At 43.9% G+C, this 18,223-nt stretch overlaps 1 protein-coding gene across 1 annotated transcript in view; it reads left to right on the forward strand.

Annotated features, from left to right (window-relative positions):
• Nucleotides 1-18,223, forward strand: part of COL4A3 (collagen type IV alpha 3 chain) — a 114,636-nt gene that overhangs the window by 85,940 nt on the left and 10,473 nt on the right. The window contains exons 33-45 of the mRNA XM_040982776.1: nt 735-824; nt 1,172-1,306; nt 4,310-4,408; nt 5,107-5,196; nt 5,521-5,660; nt 7,473-7,599; nt 8,986-9,066; nt 9,423-9,521; nt 9,718-9,765; nt 11,963-12,148; nt 13,009-13,139; nt 16,133-16,205; nt 18,122-18,193. Coding sequence (XP_040838710.1) covers nt 735-824; nt 1,172-1,306; nt 4,310-4,408; nt 5,107-5,196; nt 5,521-5,660; nt 7,473-7,599; nt 8,986-9,066; nt 9,423-9,521; nt 9,718-9,765; nt 11,963-12,148; nt 13,009-13,139; nt 16,133-16,205; nt 18,122-18,193 — 1,371 coding nt within the window. The remainder of the gene's footprint in view (nt 1-734; nt 825-1,171; nt 1,307-4,309; nt 4,409-5,106; nt 5,197-5,520; nt 5,661-7,472; nt 7,600-8,985; nt 9,067-9,422; nt 9,522-9,717; nt 9,766-11,962; nt 12,149-13,008; nt 13,140-16,132; nt 16,206-18,121; nt 18,194-18,223) is intronic.

Consider the following 18,223-nt stretch of genomic DNA (forward strand, 5'->3'; position numbering starts at 1 on the left):
GAAGTCTGTGGGATCTGGGCATTTTTAAATTGGAATTTAAATTATTGACTCCAACTTTTTACTTTCTATACATTGATACAGATTTTTAAACTTAGTTTTAAGTCAGTTTTGCTAATGTGTGTGTTTATCTAACAGAACCTACCCATTTTGTGTGTGTTATCCATTTGTGGCAATAGAGCTGCTTATATTCCTTTTTATTTGATGACTATTTTTATAGCCTAAATGGTTGAGGAGAACATGCCACCTATATCCTCCTGTAATAAGGACCTGACTGACAGCCCCTCCAGAGAAGAGCCCAGATTAGTAATTTGATTGACAAATTATCTTTCCATTCATATTTCAGTGTTAGTGTCATGTGCCAACACTGTGCCAGGCACCAGACACAAAACTCCGCTGCCATGTTAGGGGAACAGCAGTGAGTACCGTTAACAGCTACAGTCAATTAGAGACACGTGCTATGAAGAAAATAAGACGAGGTGGTTGGTCAGGGGATGAGAAGATGTTATTCTCCAAAATGGCATTTTCTGTTCTCATCTATCTAAGTGATGTGCTACCAATGAGTTCTATATGCATGAGGGTTTAGAAAGATCATATGGCAACCCATTTCCTACACAGACATGGTTATTTCTCTATTTGCAAAGCCTACTGCTTCAGCTACCCATTTCTATGATCAGTTTCCTTCCTCCTGTCAGGCAGTTTGACTCGTGCTGCTTTGTGTTCCTGTGTTTCCCCAGGTGAAAAGGGAATGATGGGAATGATGGGCTACCCTGGAACTCCGGGCCCTCCGGGGCCTCCTGGGAACCCAGGCCCTCCGGGGCACAGGGGTGAGTGCTGGAGAGCCTGGGGTCTTTCAGGGATCCTAAGCCATGAGCAGCTTGGTTTCTGATACAGCAAAATAAATTTTGTTTTGTTGAGATGGGGGGAATAGATCTGGGAGAACAATACACATAACTTTGCTATTTTTCACTATTATTTCTTCACATTTGAATGGAATCCCTGGGACCCTGATCCTACCATCCTTGACTGGCTGCTTCTATGAGCAAACGGCTGACTGAATTCCCAGCCTGTTGTGTTAAGTCTGTCTGTTGGCTTGGCTCTGTTTAGGGGTGAGCGCTGCTACCTTCTGAATGACCATGCGCCTAGGTCTGATGCCTTTTCTCCTGTTTGCTAGGCAGCCATGGAATCCCAGGAGTAAAAGGCCAGAGAGGACTTACAGGAGCCAAAGGGGAGCCAGGAGCCAAAGGAAACCCTGGGCCTTCACAAATATCTCACCTAACAGGAGACAAAGGAGAACCTGGGCTCAAAGGTGAGAGTTTCTTATGGTTACAACTGTTAACATCCATACTGATTCTGGGATTAAGAGGGTTTCCAGACTAATCCCCTTGGCTCTGCTGCTGGACAACACATCCTGTTGACAAATGAACATGAACTAGAACTAAATCTTATGTGCTTCAGTAATACATATTTATTTCTGTTTCTAAACTAACTCTGTATTTTTGTTACTAGCCTATTTTGAAATTAGGAACCTTAAAACCTTCTCTTTGCCAAGACTGGGGAATACTAAACTCAGAAAATTCCACATCGAAAAGCCTTTTTTTGTCTGAAACTGTAAACTCCACCCAAAAGTTACTTTATTCTGTCAGCTATCAGAATAAATTTTTCTAACTGCATCTAAAAACCACATCTTGTTCACCCCACCCCACCCCCCCCGCCTTGAGAAAAAATAATTCTTCGGAGAACAACTACAAAAAAACAAAGTACATTATGCTTTGAAGAAAATTTATCCTTTATACACTGTACCCATTGTCAGGTGTGGCTACCAGGCTGAAATTCACACCTACTCACATTACTTGAGTACTTTTGGGGCAGTCAGATGACTAACGCGATCAACACAAAAACAATCCTTTTTTTCTTTTTCTTTAAACTTATTTTTTTGATAATCTTACATATCTGATTAGGGTACAAAGGGTCAAGGGCTACAGGAAAGTGGGTAATACCATTGTTTCCACACTAATATCATCAATAATTTTTTCCTTGTATCTGGGGTCAGGGGAGAAACAAGGGGAGAAGCCCCACCCAACCTCCCACCATCCCAGGTCCCTGATGTGGGGCATGCTCTGAGGGCCCTGCTCAAGCTTTCTTCAAAGCATAATGTACTTTTTCTGCTTCAGTCAGGGGACATTTATACAGTCAACAACTGTTTTTTAATACCACAGACTGAGCATTTTATTATGTCCTGTATACACAAACAAAATACCTTGTTTCCTTCTCGGGGCTTGCTGACCAGCAGGCCCTGTGACCACCAAAGCAGTGTTCCTCAGCAGAAACCACTGGAGATGGTCTCATCGAGCATGTCCCTTTATTGTAAAGCATGAACAAACTTACATAGACTAAAAATGAGAAGGCAAAAGGGTATCCTCCCAATAGGCCTCCTACCCAAAAATGACACTGTAATTGGCTGGAAGGCTTATCTTTCTCTCTGGATCTTCCAATCATATAGCAAGCCAAATACAACATGCATGGCTGGTAAGTACGCCGCAGGGCATACAGGCTGAGGGACCTGGACCATCCTCCGCGGCTTTCCCAGCTGCATCCTTAGGGAACAAGATTGTAAGGGGAGCAGCCAGGACAGGAACTAGTGTCCCTATGGGAAGCTAGAGATACGGGCTGCAGCTTAAACCGCTGTATTACAGCTCTGGCCTCTATTTTCTTAAAAGCACTCCTGTGCTTTCTCAATTAATTCTCATTTGGTCTTTCAGAATGAGCTCCTGGGGCAAGTATTGTGGCACAGTGGACTAAAGCACCAATTGCAATGTGGTACCCCATATCAGAAAGTCAAGTTGAGTCATGGATGGCTCCTTCCTCATTCAGCTCCATGGCAGTACCCCCAAGCGGGCAGTGAGTTGTGACCCAAGTGTTTGAGCCTTGGCCAACCACGTGGAGATCCCGATGGAGCTCTGGGTTCCTAGCTTCACAGGAGATGCCCAGGCTTTTATGGCCATTTGGAGAGTGAGCCTACAGACAAAAATTCTGTGTTTTCCCCTCCTCCCACCCCCAATCACTGTGCCTTTCAAATAAATAACTCCTCTTTTTTTTAAAAAAAAGCCTTCGTTAGAAGAATGACTACAAAATATTGCTTCTTGCAGAAATTCTTCCCTGTAGCTTATTGCACCCAACTCTATTACAGGTCTTATGTCACTGGGTGATAACTGTTTGATCATTTGGTTATCTCCTCAGTAAAGCCTTTCAAACTGGGGGGGCAATGAACAAGATTTGTTTCCATCACCATGACTCGGCACAAGGCCTGTAATGACATGCGCACTTACAGAATAGTAAGCCCACAGGCCAAAGGAGCCAGGAGAAGGCCAGGGACAGACTGTGGGACACTGCACAGCCAAGGGAGCGCACTGACTCCGTGGCTGATAGATGCTGCGAACAGCAATGAGAAGACAATAGTGTCACCCAAGACCTGCGTTAGGGAAAGGAGAAAGGTAGACTGGGAAACGTATGAGCTTTCAAACATGCAGAAATGGGACAAATCGCAGTGCTGTCACCGACTGTGACCCTAGGTCAGGCTCTAGACTTACCTAGTAATAAGCTGACATTTTAATCAGTGGGCTGAGAAAAGAGTAGTTTAGATGGGAATACCATGGTTAATATGGCTATGTCTTTGTTTTTTAAAAGTGAGGAGCTTTTATCCACTGAATGCTAAAATATGATTTTGTTTTAAAGTGTAGATATGATAATGATTAGTGTCTACTGAGCACTCTTAGCAGGAATTATGTGAATGTATTATATGTGTGATCTCATCTAAAGGTCTATCTATCTATCTATCTATTTATTGGAAAGGCAGATTTATAGAGAAAAGGAGACACAGAGAAAGATCTTTCATCTGTTGGGTCACTCCCCAAGTGGCTGCAATAGCTGGAGCTGAACCTATCGGAAGCCAAGAGCCAGGAATTACTTCCAGGTCTCTTGCATGGGTGCAGGATGCCAAGGCTTTGGGCCGTCCTCTACTGCTTTCCCATGCCACAGACAGGAAGCTGGATAGGAAGTAGAGCAGCCAGGACATGAACCGGCGCCCAAATGGGATCCCAGAGGTTGAAAGGTAGTTTATCCACTAGGCTACTGTGCCAGGCCCACATGATCTCATTTAAACCTCTTCTTTAAAAAGGCAGGCCCTCACCTGCCCATCCTCTTAGCAAATATCCTATGCTGTGTTGCCACAACATCCATTGGTTTAAATCAAGATGTGCTGAAGCTGATAAAATTCCAATGTGTATTTTTAATATCGAGTTTTTGCCTTTAGGATCCCCAGGAAATCCAGGTGAGAAGGGAAGTAAAGGTGTTCCAGGCTTACCAGGTCTAAAAGGGCCTGACGGGCCTCCTGGACCACCAGGACCACCAGGTATTGCTGATTTTCCAAAAGAAATATTGTATCTTCTGTTTTCTCAGAGCTAAATATAATAAAACTAATTTCTAAACATACTGGGTTGAATATGAACTCTGCCCCAGGACTGCTTCAGCAGAGACCTGCCTCTAAACCAAACCCAAAGAAAGGCATTTTACAGGTGGCATGTATATAATAAGTCTTAGTTTTATTTTGAGCTTTTTAATGAGTACTCTAAATAAGTTCATTAAACCTCACATCAGAGGTGCGAATTAGGTAGTGGTTTAGAGGTTTTCAAAATTGCCTTGTTCTTTTTCAAACAAGTTATTGACTTTGCCAAGTAATGTTTCCAACAATTCAAGTAGCCTGCTCTTCCCCCTTCAGCCACCTCAGTAACAGCACGGACTATACATCAGTAAAGTTCTGTATACACTTGGAAACCTGTAATATGGGCACAGGATCCAACCTCTCCTGCTGCAGTTGGTTGCAGGATGAATTTGATGATTGAAATCTAGTCTTGCTGACAATAACCTAGTATAACTGCTGTTGGGCCTCAGTCCCTTTCCTTATTGGAATATAAAATGAGAATCACATTGTGTCTATCCCATCTGGTCTAGCTCTTGGATTCACTTACCCATTCAAGCTACAAATACTAATTGTGCTCCTACTCCATCCAGGAATTTCGCAAGGTGTATGACTATTTCTTTTTTCTCGAGGCCCCCGAGGAGATATGGGGATCATTGGGAGCCCTGGAGAGGCAGGGCCACGTGGTGAGCCAGGTGGCACGGGAACCATGGGCATGCCAGGTATGTACAAGGTCCAGCTGGAGGCAGTAAGCTCATGACAAGTGACATTTTTAGATTTTCTGTGTGGTATATGGCTTTGGTTTTCTGTTTGATGGTAATTTTGTGTGATAGTAACTTGATTTGATTTTAGACCAAAGCAACTTGTACAACTAAAATAGTAATCAAATAAAATAATATTTTTGTTAGATAAAAATCATCTGCCATAACTACGAGATGCATTTGTGATCCCGAAGTACCAATTTAGTAAGAGAAATGTGGATTCTGCGGGGCCAAGAGTGGGATATCTCAAGATCCCCAAGGCTTACGTTGTCTCATGTCTTTCAGGTTCTAAAGGAGAACAGGGGGCTTTGGGACCCCCAGGTCTAGCTGGAAGACCAGGCCTGCCAGGTATCAGCGGTCTCCCAGGAGATAAGGGAGAACCAGGTTATGCAGAAGGGGCAAGGCCAGGGCCACCAGGACCAAAGGTAAGTAGGTCACTGAAATAGACAAGTTTACTTTGTGGAGGGGAACCCTTAGACGTATTAACAATGATCCGGTCAGTGAGGGAAAGAAAGCAGAAAATGTCACTGTACTCTCGGTTATTGGGATGTAGTCCCGGCTGCATAGCTGAGGGTACATTTCATGTAACTTTCCCAACTTCCGAGAGACTCAGCTACCAAGGAATTTCCCACACTTTCCCTGCAGTTTAGCTATGCTGCCAGAAGGGGGCGTTAATCACAGGCCCACACAACCTGATATCACCGGTGGTTTTGTTTACCAGTTATGGACTTAACTCACACAGACTTGTGAACAGAAGACACTTGTCTTCTTAAGATCTACCACGTATATAAGACAAACTCAAAGCAAACAAAATCCTAAAATACATGGAAGCATTTTTCTAACACCAAGTATTTCCATTCTATTATACAAGCTGTTTTCAGTTTGTCACCATGTTCTTAGTCCAGCGTGGGCAGTAGTAGTTAGACACCGAAGTCCTGGCCAGTGTGTTATCAGAAGCAGAAACCCTGTGTCTCGGTGGGACTTGGTTGTCTTTGGGGTTTAGATCCTTGCGATCTATCTATGTGTGTCCAGCACTTACACTGAGAACCAAAGCCGGACCACTATGGCATAATTAACAGAAATCCCGTGAACATGTTCCAAACATGGAATTCTATAGATCTGTTGGGGGGGGGCCCACTAATCTCCCGAAATTAAATGCAAAATGTTTGACTGCAAATTTTTATGTGGGGAGAATGTATTTTTCATCAGATTTTCAAGAATATTTGTCTTTAAGACATGAAACTTGTTAACTTAGGGAAACTACATTCTCTTTTTCGAGTTAGTAAACTACCATGCTTATTGAGGATTTCTAGCAACCATCTACTCCACTAGAAGTTGGTAAAATAAAAAAGGAAAAATCCTTGATTCTGCACAGACCCGAGAAGCAGTCCTGTGACAGTTAAAGCACGGGCAACTTGTCTTTGCCTTGTGTGTATCTATGAGGGCCTCGAAACCCGGAGAAAGAATCCATCCCATGATATCTTGATGTATACTTTTCGGATTTTGATCTGCCTGACTTAGTTTACATTCAGTTGATTACTCTTTTTTTCAGATTTAGGGTTTTCATGAATAAACACCAGAAGAACTTTTGAGAATTATACACGGAACACAGAATGGGCTGGGGTGTTTTTTTTTTTTTTTTTATGTCAGCAAATCAGAGTCCCAGAGTGTTCTATTTTAAACCACTTGCTGTGGACACTTTGAAGTCACCACCAAATCTGTATGTTACGGCATATCACAAAGTACACACTTCATACATATTAGATCTTTGAGAGAAATTTCAATCCTATGGTTGACATCTGTATACACAGCATCTGCAGGAAACCTTCGGTCTATCCATCACTGTTTGCAGTTCCATGTTTGAGTCATTCTTCACTCTGCCTCCCTCCTGGTTTCGAGGCTCTGAGTGTGTCAGTCATGAGCACACAGTTCCCATTACATTCCAGTGGGGGGAGGCTGTTTGCTGTACAGTCACGTGGTCCATGCTAAGAAAGACACCTTGCTTGGCTTAATGTTCTGCTGCTCTTGCCTTGAAAGTTTGTAAAAAGCTGTTTTTAGAAAGAGAGCCGCATCTTCATTTTTGTACTTGTGGCCCATTTGTTCCAAGCACCTGTCATGGTACGGGCACATAGCAGATCTAAATAGGGACTGATGAATGAACGTGTAAAGTTTATACTTAATTCTAATCACATGTCTTGCTTATATGAGAATTTTAAAGGTGTTTGACTGACTTTAAGGGGGATCCAGGACCACCAGGTGACCTGGGGAAGAAAGGAGAAAGAGGGCCACCTGGCCCGCCCGGACATTTGGGACCTGCTGGAGCTGCGGGAGCCCCTGGAAGCCCTGGAGGTGCTGGCCCCCCAGGTGAGCGTCAGCTGGACAATTCTGTGAGTGCTGAGTGTCAGGTACACCACGACCCTCACTTTCTGGAATCAGCTTAGAAAACAGAAAGTGATTTCTGCCTTTGTGCTATGGGGTTTTTTTTTATTATTATTATTATTCAACTGTAAGCTTCCAATCAAGACATTGAGAAATCATGAGTATATTAGGATAAGCCTAATTTGTGGACTGAAGTCTAAAATCCAGCTCCCCTTAGCAAAACTCCTGCGCAAGTGCTGCCCCAATAAATTCAGCCCAGAGGCGTGGAATGTTAGTCCACTGACACCCCGTGTATTAATTTACTGAGGTCATGATAACTACCAGGGACGGGGTGGCTTAAGCAACAGTTTATTTCCTCGCAGTTCTGTTTGCTGGAGGTCCGAGATCAGGGCTTGGCAGAGCAAGTGATTTCTGAAAGCTCTCTCCCCACCTAACAGGTGGCTGGGCTCTCCTTTATCTTCCCTCCATGTGCTTGGCCCCACTCTCAGATATCAGTCCTATTGGATTGGCTCCTTCATTTTAACTGCGTACCTCATCTTAATGACCTTTTTATCCTAATTCCAAAATGCCATTCTAAGCACCTAGGGACCTTCTGGGAGCTGTGCAATCCAATTTGTAACACTGTTGTTAGGAATCTATTTCTGGCAGGTTTCCAATGACTATCATTTTTAGGCTATAAATCGGGCTTATTTTTGTTTTGTTAAAAACATGTGCCAAGGGCCCGGTGCAGGGCAGCCTAGCAGTGAAAGTTCTCGCCTTGCAAGCACCAGAACCCCATATGGGTGCCAATTCCAATCCCAGTGGCCCTGCTTCCCATCCAGCTCCCTGCCTGTTGCCTGAGAAAGCAGCAGAGGAAAACCCAAAGCCACAGGACTCACGTGAGAGTCTCAGAGGAGGCTCCTGGCTTCAGATCAATGCAGCTCAGGCTGTTGTTGCAACTTGGGGAGTGGATCAACAGACAGACGATCTTCCTCTCTGTCTTTCCTCTTCTCTGTATATCTGACTTTCCAATTAAAAAAAATAAAATAAATCCTTTAAAAAAGTGCCAAGCTATTGGATTACAGCTTTTACGTCTTGAAAGACAATATCTAGATATTCTACTCAAACATCAAAAGGCACAATTACTTTTGCAGATACGCCCCAGTAACACATTAGGCCATGTAGGTGGTGTACACAAACCTCTGAAACAGTTGGACATATGCATGCAGTTGCTTGGAGGTAAAGCAGCCAGAACAGGCTGCCCTCCAGCCTGGGGTAGAGGGCTTCATAAGGCTGGCTTAGCACAGGTACACTGGAGCAACCATTCCAGCCACTGCTGTAATCATTCATTTTTTGGTGTCCTTTTTCCTTAGCTTCTCTCTTCATTTCTAGGAAATCCGGGTCCTGATGGTGATATGGGGCTTAAAGGCATCAAAGGCTTCCCTGGACATCCAGGAGTAAAAGGCCCTCCAGGTTGCATTTTTGCATTTGTTCTTACTCCTCTGCATGACAAGGAATACTTTCTTTTGGGTTGGAGTGCCTGTATATTCAACTGCTGCGTATACATTAGTTCCCAGTGACTCAGGGATCAAACAAAAAGGAAAAAAAAGCTGGTTTACATGTTTCTACCCGTCTGATCAAAATATCTGCTAACCTAATGTGCCAGAGAACCCTCGGGATCATATTCATCTGTGTATGGTTCTCACTGTAAACTTAGCCGCGCACAAGCCAAGTTCTGAAAGATCAGCACCTCTAATGAGATGCCACTGAAATGAAATGAGTTTTCTTTCCGAATGCTATGGTTTTCACTTGGGGTTTTGCTTGTTTAGGCCTTCCAGGATTCCCTGGATCTCCTGGGCCAGTGGGAATGAGAGGCAACCAGGGCCGTGATGGAATTCCTGGTCCACCTGGAGAGAAAGGAGAGACAGGTACCACCCACTCACGCTCTCTGATCCACTGACGTTTTGGGGATATAGTTATTAATGACATTCTAATGGCTTACTGCTCTAGAAATTCTTCTCAGCTGGAACTGACTATTGTTCCCATGGGCCTGATGTGTGATTACATGTGACACATACAATATCGAATTGACCCAATATTAATATGCCAAATTTTCTTGTTCAGGTTTGCTGGGGGTCCATCCAGGCCCCAGAGGGCAACCTGGTGTTCAAGGTAAGCAGATTTTTCTTCCATGAGTCAGTCACACAGATTTCCAAGAACAAAACCCAGTTTAACACGCTCAATAAGTAACATAAACACAACTAAGTGAATTAAAGAAGTCCCAATGATAATGTTTATAATCCTAGTATTTACTTTAAAATATTGAATTATTATAATCATAACAAAGCAAACTAACTGGAAACTATGACCCAGTTTTGGGATTCCATTCTATAAAAGTTTCAAAAACTAAGTCTCACATTTGCATAGGGGTTGTTGGCATAAGCATACCATGTCTAAGGAAGCAGGTGGATTTGGGAGATTCTCGATGAGCACCTCTCCCTGCTTCTCTGAGAAATACTGACACCAGTCCTTACCCATCACAGTTCTCAGTTCCTTCCCAGAATCAGCTTGTGGTCTACGCTATTGTCTTGAATGTGATCCAGTAACTTAACCTCTCCCACACAGCAATTCACAAAACACGTTATTTGTTATACTTGAGTGTTTTGTTGATGGGCAGACAGCAGATCTGGATTTCTCATACCAGTATTTTGCAAGATGAACAATATCTTCAACTCTTTTCCATTTTGTTGAAAAGCCTGCCAGGAGAAATGTGCCTTTTACTGTACCCTCTCGGTTGTGGATCCTCCGGGGAGGAGTGCATTCTACACAAAGATATCTCAATGCAATATAAGCTTCTGGTTATTGCTGCTGACGGGAAGAGACCAGCAAAGAACACCCTGATGCCACTGGGAAACTGATGTGGCAAGGGGATGTATCTTCCCTAAGACTTAGAGAATAAAAATAGATGGGCATTTTCCGTTCATTTTTTGATGATTCGCAAATCCTTCTGGTGGAACTCAGTGTCTCCCAGGTCCCTCTCTCTCACATAAGCCTTTTTGTATTTCATTGTCTAGCTTTGGAATTATGTTCAAAGGGAGAAACTCTGTTGGCTCAAAATACTTGGCTAAGCTCACCATTTAATCTAATGACATAGGAACTAAGTAGCTCTATTTGGAAATCAAGTTTGATACAAAAATGTTGTACCTATGGTTTAAAGAAAAAAAAAAAATAACCAGTAGCCTAAATATGTAGGTAAAAACTGACATGACTCAGTCCCTCTAGGATAACATACATAGAAAAGAGTTTTTGAGAATTAAAAAGTATGGACCCTTATCACGAGAAGTTCTCCCACTCCCTAAGAATCAACTGATCACAGAACAATCATGTTCATCAACATGGAATGTGTCACCCAAGGCCACGTGGAACTCCTGACCACTGCTACTCAAAGATGAGACTCCAGAACATGACATGAACTGAGGTGGTCACCTCAACACACCCATCAAAGAGCAGATACATGCAGTGTGGAAAGACGCAGGGAGAGAGATCCAGTGTTCACCCATCTTATTTTTCTCATCCTTATAAGTCTCTACCACTTGATGTCACGAGTTGGTCCCCTGAAGCACCTGCCTCACCATTACCCTTGCCATTTGCTGTTTTTAGAATAACACAGAGAAAGGGGAAGGAGGAACAGATGTCCTTAATTCACAGAACATTTTTTCGCTCATGAATATCAAACCATTCCTGAAGATTTCTAAAGAGAAAATTGTTAGTATTAAGCTGTGGCCTCTTTGGAGTGCACTTTTGCAAATCTAAACCCTCCTACCCCAGGAGTGTCTCCCCAGACTTAATGGTGCATCATGGGAGACATCTGCTCCAAGGACAGGGTAAGGTGGCAAATTTGTTGCTCTTTTAGCTACGTTTAGTTGGATAGTACTTCAAATGTGCAAAGCTATGCCACCAACTTTAACTTTTGTGTACCACTGAGCTGTGGGTGAACTAAATGATATCATTAAAATCAAAATTAATGGGATAGCAATGTTTGTGGCTTGCACTTATGTAACATTGTAGAGTTTATAACACTTTGGAGTTTTTCATTAGCAGGCTCATTATTTCATAAGACATTTTAAGAACTGAACTAGGACAGCTATTGCCTTGATTTTGAAAATAAGACTACCAAGATGGATAGTGGTAAAGTGATTCTTCCAAGATCAAAAGGCTAGTTGGAGTTTCAGCTGAGTCTGAATTCAATTCTTGTAGACCTAGATTTCATTTACCAGCCTCTTTGCAAACAAGGGGGAGGGGGGGATGAAGCTCTCTACATGATTAAACTAAAGGGAAATTTCTTGAAATTGGGCTTTCTCTTTTGCAGGAGCCAAAGGATACAGGGGAGCCCCTGGCCTGCCTGGCCGGCCTGGCAGGAAAGGGTCCATGGGAGATGCTGGGCCTCGAGGACCCACAGGTGCAGCAGGACTGCCAGGGCCACCAGGCCCACCTGGAGCAATCAAGCCCGGCCAAAAAGGAAACAGAGGCCCACCCGGCTCAAGGGGAAAGCCAGGTAGAAGAGTGTTTACTTAACACAAAACTAAAAAGTGAAAACAATGTCTGACCTCTGCCTCCTCCCCCCAATTTCCCATCCTCTCCCTGTGTGAATTCATTGCTTCTTTTCCTTTCAATGGCCTTCTCTGTTCTTCCCATACCCATTTATCCTTGTGTGGGGCGCAGGTCAACTGTTGCTGAGTTGATAGAGTGGTCAGTTTGAAAAATGAGTAGATACTGGGCCTGACACAATGGCTCAGTAGCTAAAATCCTCACCTTGCATACACTGGGATCACATATGGACACTGGTTTGTGTCCCAACATCTCCACTTCCCATCCAGCTCCCTGCTTGTAGCCTGGGAAAGCAGTAGAGGGTGGCCCGAATCTTAGGATCCTGCACCCACATGGGAGACCCAGAAGAAGCCCTGGCTGCTGGCTTCATCAGATCAGCTCAGCTCTGGCCAATGCATCCATGTGGAGAGTGAAGCAGCAGATGGAAAATTCTCCTCTCTCTCTCTCTCTCTCTCTCTCTCTCTCTCTCTCTCTCTCTGTAAATCTGCCTTTCCTGTGAAATTTTTTTTTAAAAAAATTAAATAAATCTTAAAGAAAAAATAGTAGCTACTGAGTGCTCCTACAAGAGAGCATCCTGTATTTGTTGCTCTTCTACCATGTGTCAAGTCCGGTGCGCAGGCCAAGGCCTTTATCAGGGAGGAGCAGTTCCTGCTGCTCGCAGAGCTTCCCTGGTATTATCACCTTTCCCACAGCCCTATCACCCGGCACACTCGGCTAAGGCACAGGGTTTGTCAATGGCTTGTGTGAATTGCTGATAGAAACCCCCAGGCTCCCTTACTGACAAGACTGCCTGCTTTGTGAATCCAGGTGAACCTGGTCCCCCGGGACCTCCAGGGAGTCCAGTCGCAGGCATAAAAGGAGATAAAGGATTCATGGGACACCCTGGTCCAAAAGGTCCACCAGGAACTATAGGAGAGATGGGACCACCAGGTCATCCAGTGAGTGTGGAAAATTACCTTGATTTGTTATTAATTTGACATCTATTAATATTTTATAAATGTATTAACCAACATAGTAATTATAATTACAATCATATGAAATAGTAATTTTTGGATTATGTTAAATACATATGTAAGTATGCATTTATACATGCAATTGTATATATAGTTGGTATTATATATTTTGATATATATTCTATTATTGTCATAGATAATATTTGCAGTTGCATGTTATATGTTGTCAGCATTATTCCAATTGACTTATTAACATGGAGTATTAGTCTATTGTGGTACATCAATTGCCAGGGTCGGGTGTATGGCAGAAATAGGTTTTCATTTGTGATGCAACTGTTCACTGTGCATCCAGAAGACAGAGTCTAGGAAGTTTACGAAATCAAAGAATCTTAAGAATTGCAAACATTTTGGCCTCTAACTTAATCCCCACCGCATACCTTCCAAGATTTGTAAACAGCTGTCAAGTTATTTTCTTAACAGATCACCTGGCTTTTGAGAAATCAGTTTAACCACTCATCCATTGTGCATCCATTCTGAATACATCCTAGTTTGCCAATCACTCCCTTTAAAATGCAGCCCAAAGGATGAGCACAACTGAACCCTCAGCCTTGCACTGAGTGACTTACAGAGGGGCCATCTCACCATCCTGTGCGACCCTACCTTAGGAACCCAGCCTGCAGTTCCACTTGGGCTGTTCAGTGCATCTTCAAGGCCACGTGCTTTGTCCTCAGGAGCTGCTACAAAGTTTTCTCCATTATTTCTTGTCCAGCTCTTTGTTGGTGCATTTGTTAATTCGTGTCATAAGCGCAGAACTTTCCAGGGAATTCCATGCTCCCAATCAGACCACTGCAGACACCATGCCTAGCTTTCCCTTCACAGCCTATTTGATAAGCCATTTGCTGTGCTTACCTCACATGCTGCGACCAGGTGCTGAGAAGATGAGAGTGACTCAGCAGTTATTACTGAGTGTCTACCCAGAGCTGAGTGCTTTCCAAAGTAAGAGCCCAGTGATTTGCCTAAGGAAGCCTACACTACAGTGACAGCAGTTCCACACTGTGTGCTCAAAGGAATGGCAGAGGGCTAGGAAAGGACACTCCCTTGTCTGCGGACATACATACGGCGCTCAGGAAGGGTTTCTCCTAGAAGAGGGGGTCCCTGGCCTGAGTCACATAAGATACAAAGGCATTAGTCAGAAAAATAGCTGAAGTATGAGCCAGCAGCAAAAGAGTTTTCAGATCAAAAAGCTGAAGAGGCGTATGGGAAGGACAGTGCATGCTCAGCATGCATCTCTACAGCTGGAGGTGGGAATGAGGCTACAAGGTGAGGAGGCTGAAAGGCTTAGTGCAAACTAGGAAGGTTTTCTACATAAGACACAAGACGTTCTTGGTTCGGAAACATTTACAAACAGCTGCTGGTGCCCACCGATCACTGTCCAGGCTGGACTTAATCCCTTCATAAGCTGCTTGTTTAATCTGCCCATCTCGGTCACCTAGTGCAGCAGCAACAATGACACAGTAGAAACACCTGTGCTTCAGTGAGTCACAGGAAGTTGTACCTGTGCTATAACTTAACACTTCCTCCTCGGCCAGGCTCAGCAGTGACAGGCAGTGGGGTCCTCTGGCATGTCTTCTCAGGAATCACGCATGCTCTCTTCAGCTCTCCTGGTATTTGGTTTCTACAATTAACCTTATCTTTAAAAAACAATGCTCCTTATCTCTAGTGTATAGATGTCCTGTGTCTTCCTTGGTTCTCTGCAAGTTGCCAACAGTCCTAGGATCACATCTAAGATCCTTGCAAGGACTCCCGGCTTAAAAAGTCAAGCTGAGAAATGGGATTTCACGTTCATCCTTGAAGATTAAAAAGGCCTTTAACATCTGCACTTGGAAGATAAGTCTTGTAAACTGCACAAGCTGGCTTTCCTTGCACGGGACACCTCTCTCCCACCGAGGGCTGGAGCTGGCACCAGGCCCTCCCTGCCAGCTACCTGTGCCTCAGCAGAACCACCAGACCTCGGAAGCTTGCGACTCTGCTGCTTCTCCCCTCTTGCACCTCATTCCGCATTTTCCAAGCAATAAGACAGTTCCTTTCTTGCTCTTCTTGCTCTAAAAGCAGCTGGCTCAACATACAGTTTTGTTCTCGGCACTTTTCACAAACTTCACTATATGGTTTCCAAGTAATACTGTTGGGTCTCAATGCAAATGGACTGTGTGAAGGTAGCTCTCACCTGCCTACTGAAAGGCAGAAGCTTTCCAGAAGCGCTGGTTTGTGCCCTCTCCCTGTGGGCGTGCTGGAGTATCCCAGGGTCATGAGAGCAACTGGTATGACCCTCAAAGAAGAGAGCGCCTCTGCCTCACTCAGATCCTTGCTTCCTTGCCGAAACCTCTCTGCTGACAGTCCCTCTGCATGCCCATCCCTGCCACCCTTACCAGGATGATTCACGTGTTTGCCAGCTTAGACTGGTGCTTAGGTGTGATGACTCAACCAGGGCTCCACTATCTGTGTAGGATCACAAATCTAATCTCTCCATGTCTCTTCTTCTCTGTCTGTAACTCTGCCTTTCAAATAAATAAAATGAGTATTAAGAGAAAAGCATCAAAAACCTCAATGAGAAGCATCACTTTGGCAGTCTGGTGTCTTTTGTTCCTCCAGTTTTAGGTGGCTTCATTTAAGACAAAGAATATCTCACTTTACTCAACACAAAGATAGCATATATGGATAGCAGCAAGCAAGCCCTCTCTTGAGTTCAAGCACAGGTTTTATTTTGTTATCTTATTTTAGTAACAGACTTGAGGAAAGGTGTGGACAGCCAGAGAGGTTAGAGAGAGGTGAAACACTGTGTTACAAAGCGAACGTTATGTCTCTCAACTCCAGTTCATTTCCATCCAACATAATACCCTTTTTGCTTTCAAAACGTTGCCATGACTACTACACTTTAAAAAATTTGCTTGTGGCCCTTTCCCTTTTCATTTTTGTTCCAGGGAGCGCCAGGTGCCCCAGGTCTTCCAGGGCTCAGAGGTGATCCCGGATTCAGTGGATTCCCAGGAATGAGAGGTACGGTCCCTTTCCTGCAGCTATGATAACTAGGAATCCATAGCTGAGGATGCACAAATGATGACTGAGCCCCTGTGGTCACCACAGAGTTAGAGTGCAAGCAGGAAACAGGACCTCAACATGAGTGAGGAAGGAGCCCAGCCCCAGCAGGCTTTAAAATCAACACCCACCACCTGAAGGTAGAAGCTTGCAGAAAACCTAAAGACAGAAACAGTTGAAAAGTGGCTATGTTTAAGAGTATGACACTTACATGTTGGGATGGAAGACGGGAATTATAACAGGATGAACAGTTTTGTTATTGGGATGTTTAGTTTACCATATGCTAATGTGCTGCCTTCATAATTTAAAAATTCTGAGGGACCAAGAGCGCATTCTCCAGATTGTTAGTAGGGGCCAGCAGGTACACTGTATAGGCATCTATATGTTCATAGGGCATATGTTTCATGCATTATGAAATCTTACAGTTTTGAAGAATTTTGAGTTTTTAAGTATTTTTATACATAAATAGTTTCAGAAAATAATTCTCAATTTTTTTCTACTAGTATGCTATTACTTTAATAAGGTTTTAAATATTTCCCTGGTTGGTCTTGTTAGTTTCCCTGGTACTGTTTTTACAATGGCCAGAAACTTATTATCAGAGAGATGCTAAAGAAGAAGCATATTCAACATGAATAAGACCACATGTTTAAGAAGGAAGACTTATTCTAGTTTTGAGAAAAGATAAGGCAAGCTTCCAAGAGATCCCATTCAGTGCACCCAGCCTCTTCAGTTGTCTCAAGAGCAAACTAGCTGGCAGGGAACCCAAGCAGGTGAGTCTGAGACACGCTAGACACTGGGTGGACTGGGAGGCGTCCTGTGGAAAATTACTACCAGCTATCACTGCCCCAAGTCTTGGGAGAAAAAGATGGAATGTTTGGAAACTAAGTAAGACCCCAGCCCAGAACACCTGGACATAACTAGAAGGAATACTCTCAAGCATACTTACTTGAGTGGCAGGGGGAGAGCAGACAGGTAGGCAGAGAGACACCCATCTGCTGGCTCAGTCTTCATATGGACACAATGGGAACTCAATTCCTTTGGGGGACGGGAACCCAACACCTGAGCGTGACTGCTGCCTCCCAGGGTACGCACAAGCAGGAAGCTGGACTCCGAGCAGAGCTGGAACTCCAACCCAAGCACTCTGATATGGGATGCTGCATAGCCAGTGTCTCAGCCTCTATACCACTCAGACCACAAAGGGTATGCTCTTAAAATAAGTGTTTAAAAATATGTTCCAGGGCCAGCACTGTGGATAAAGCTGCCGTGGCAATGCCAGCATCCCATATAGCTGCCAGTTCATGTCATAGCTAAATAAATATTTTTTTTTAATTCAGGCATATGAAGTGAAAGACCCCTTGTATGTCTTGATTTTTTTTAAAAATAATTATTTATTTTTATTGGAAAGGCGGATATACAGATAGGAGGAGAGACAGAGAGGAAGATCTCCATCCGATGATTTACTCCCCAAGCGGCCTCAATGGCTGGAGCTGAGCCAATCCAAAGCCAGGAGCCTAGAGCCTTTTTCTGGGTCTCCCATGTGGGTGCAGGGTCCTGAGGCTTTGGGCTGTCCTCAACTGCTTTCCTAGGCCACAAGCAGTGAGCTGGATGGAAAGCAGGGCCGCCAGGATTAGAACCGGCGCACATCTAAATGTCTGCTTTGGGGATGTATTTTTTTACAGAGTGATTAAAAAGGACTGATAGAGTCCAAATGAAAAACTAGAAGCCACGTGAATGTAATTTAGCTGTAGCCACTGTCACAGAACCAATGTTACATAGCCAGCAATCCTCACTTCTTTCATCATTAGAGATTATCTTCAACCTGAAGAGCTAAGAAACACACTGTATCATGTGAAATCATGTTGCCTTTTTCCCCCCAGGAGAGAAGGGTAATCCAGGATTCCCAGGGCCACCTGGACCACCTGGGCCAAGTGGGCCAAAAGGACCACCCGGTAAATATATTTTCCTACCAATGTCCTTTG

The sequence above is a fragment of the Ochotona curzoniae genome, unplaced genomic scaffold (assembly GCF_017591425.1).
Source record: "Ochotona curzoniae isolate NIBS_2020 unplaced genomic scaffold, NIBS_Ocur_1.0 contig_3643, whole genome shotgun sequence".
Classification (NCBI taxonomy): domain Eukaryota; kingdom Metazoa; phylum Chordata; class Mammalia; order Lagomorpha; family Ochotonidae; genus Ochotona; species Ochotona curzoniae.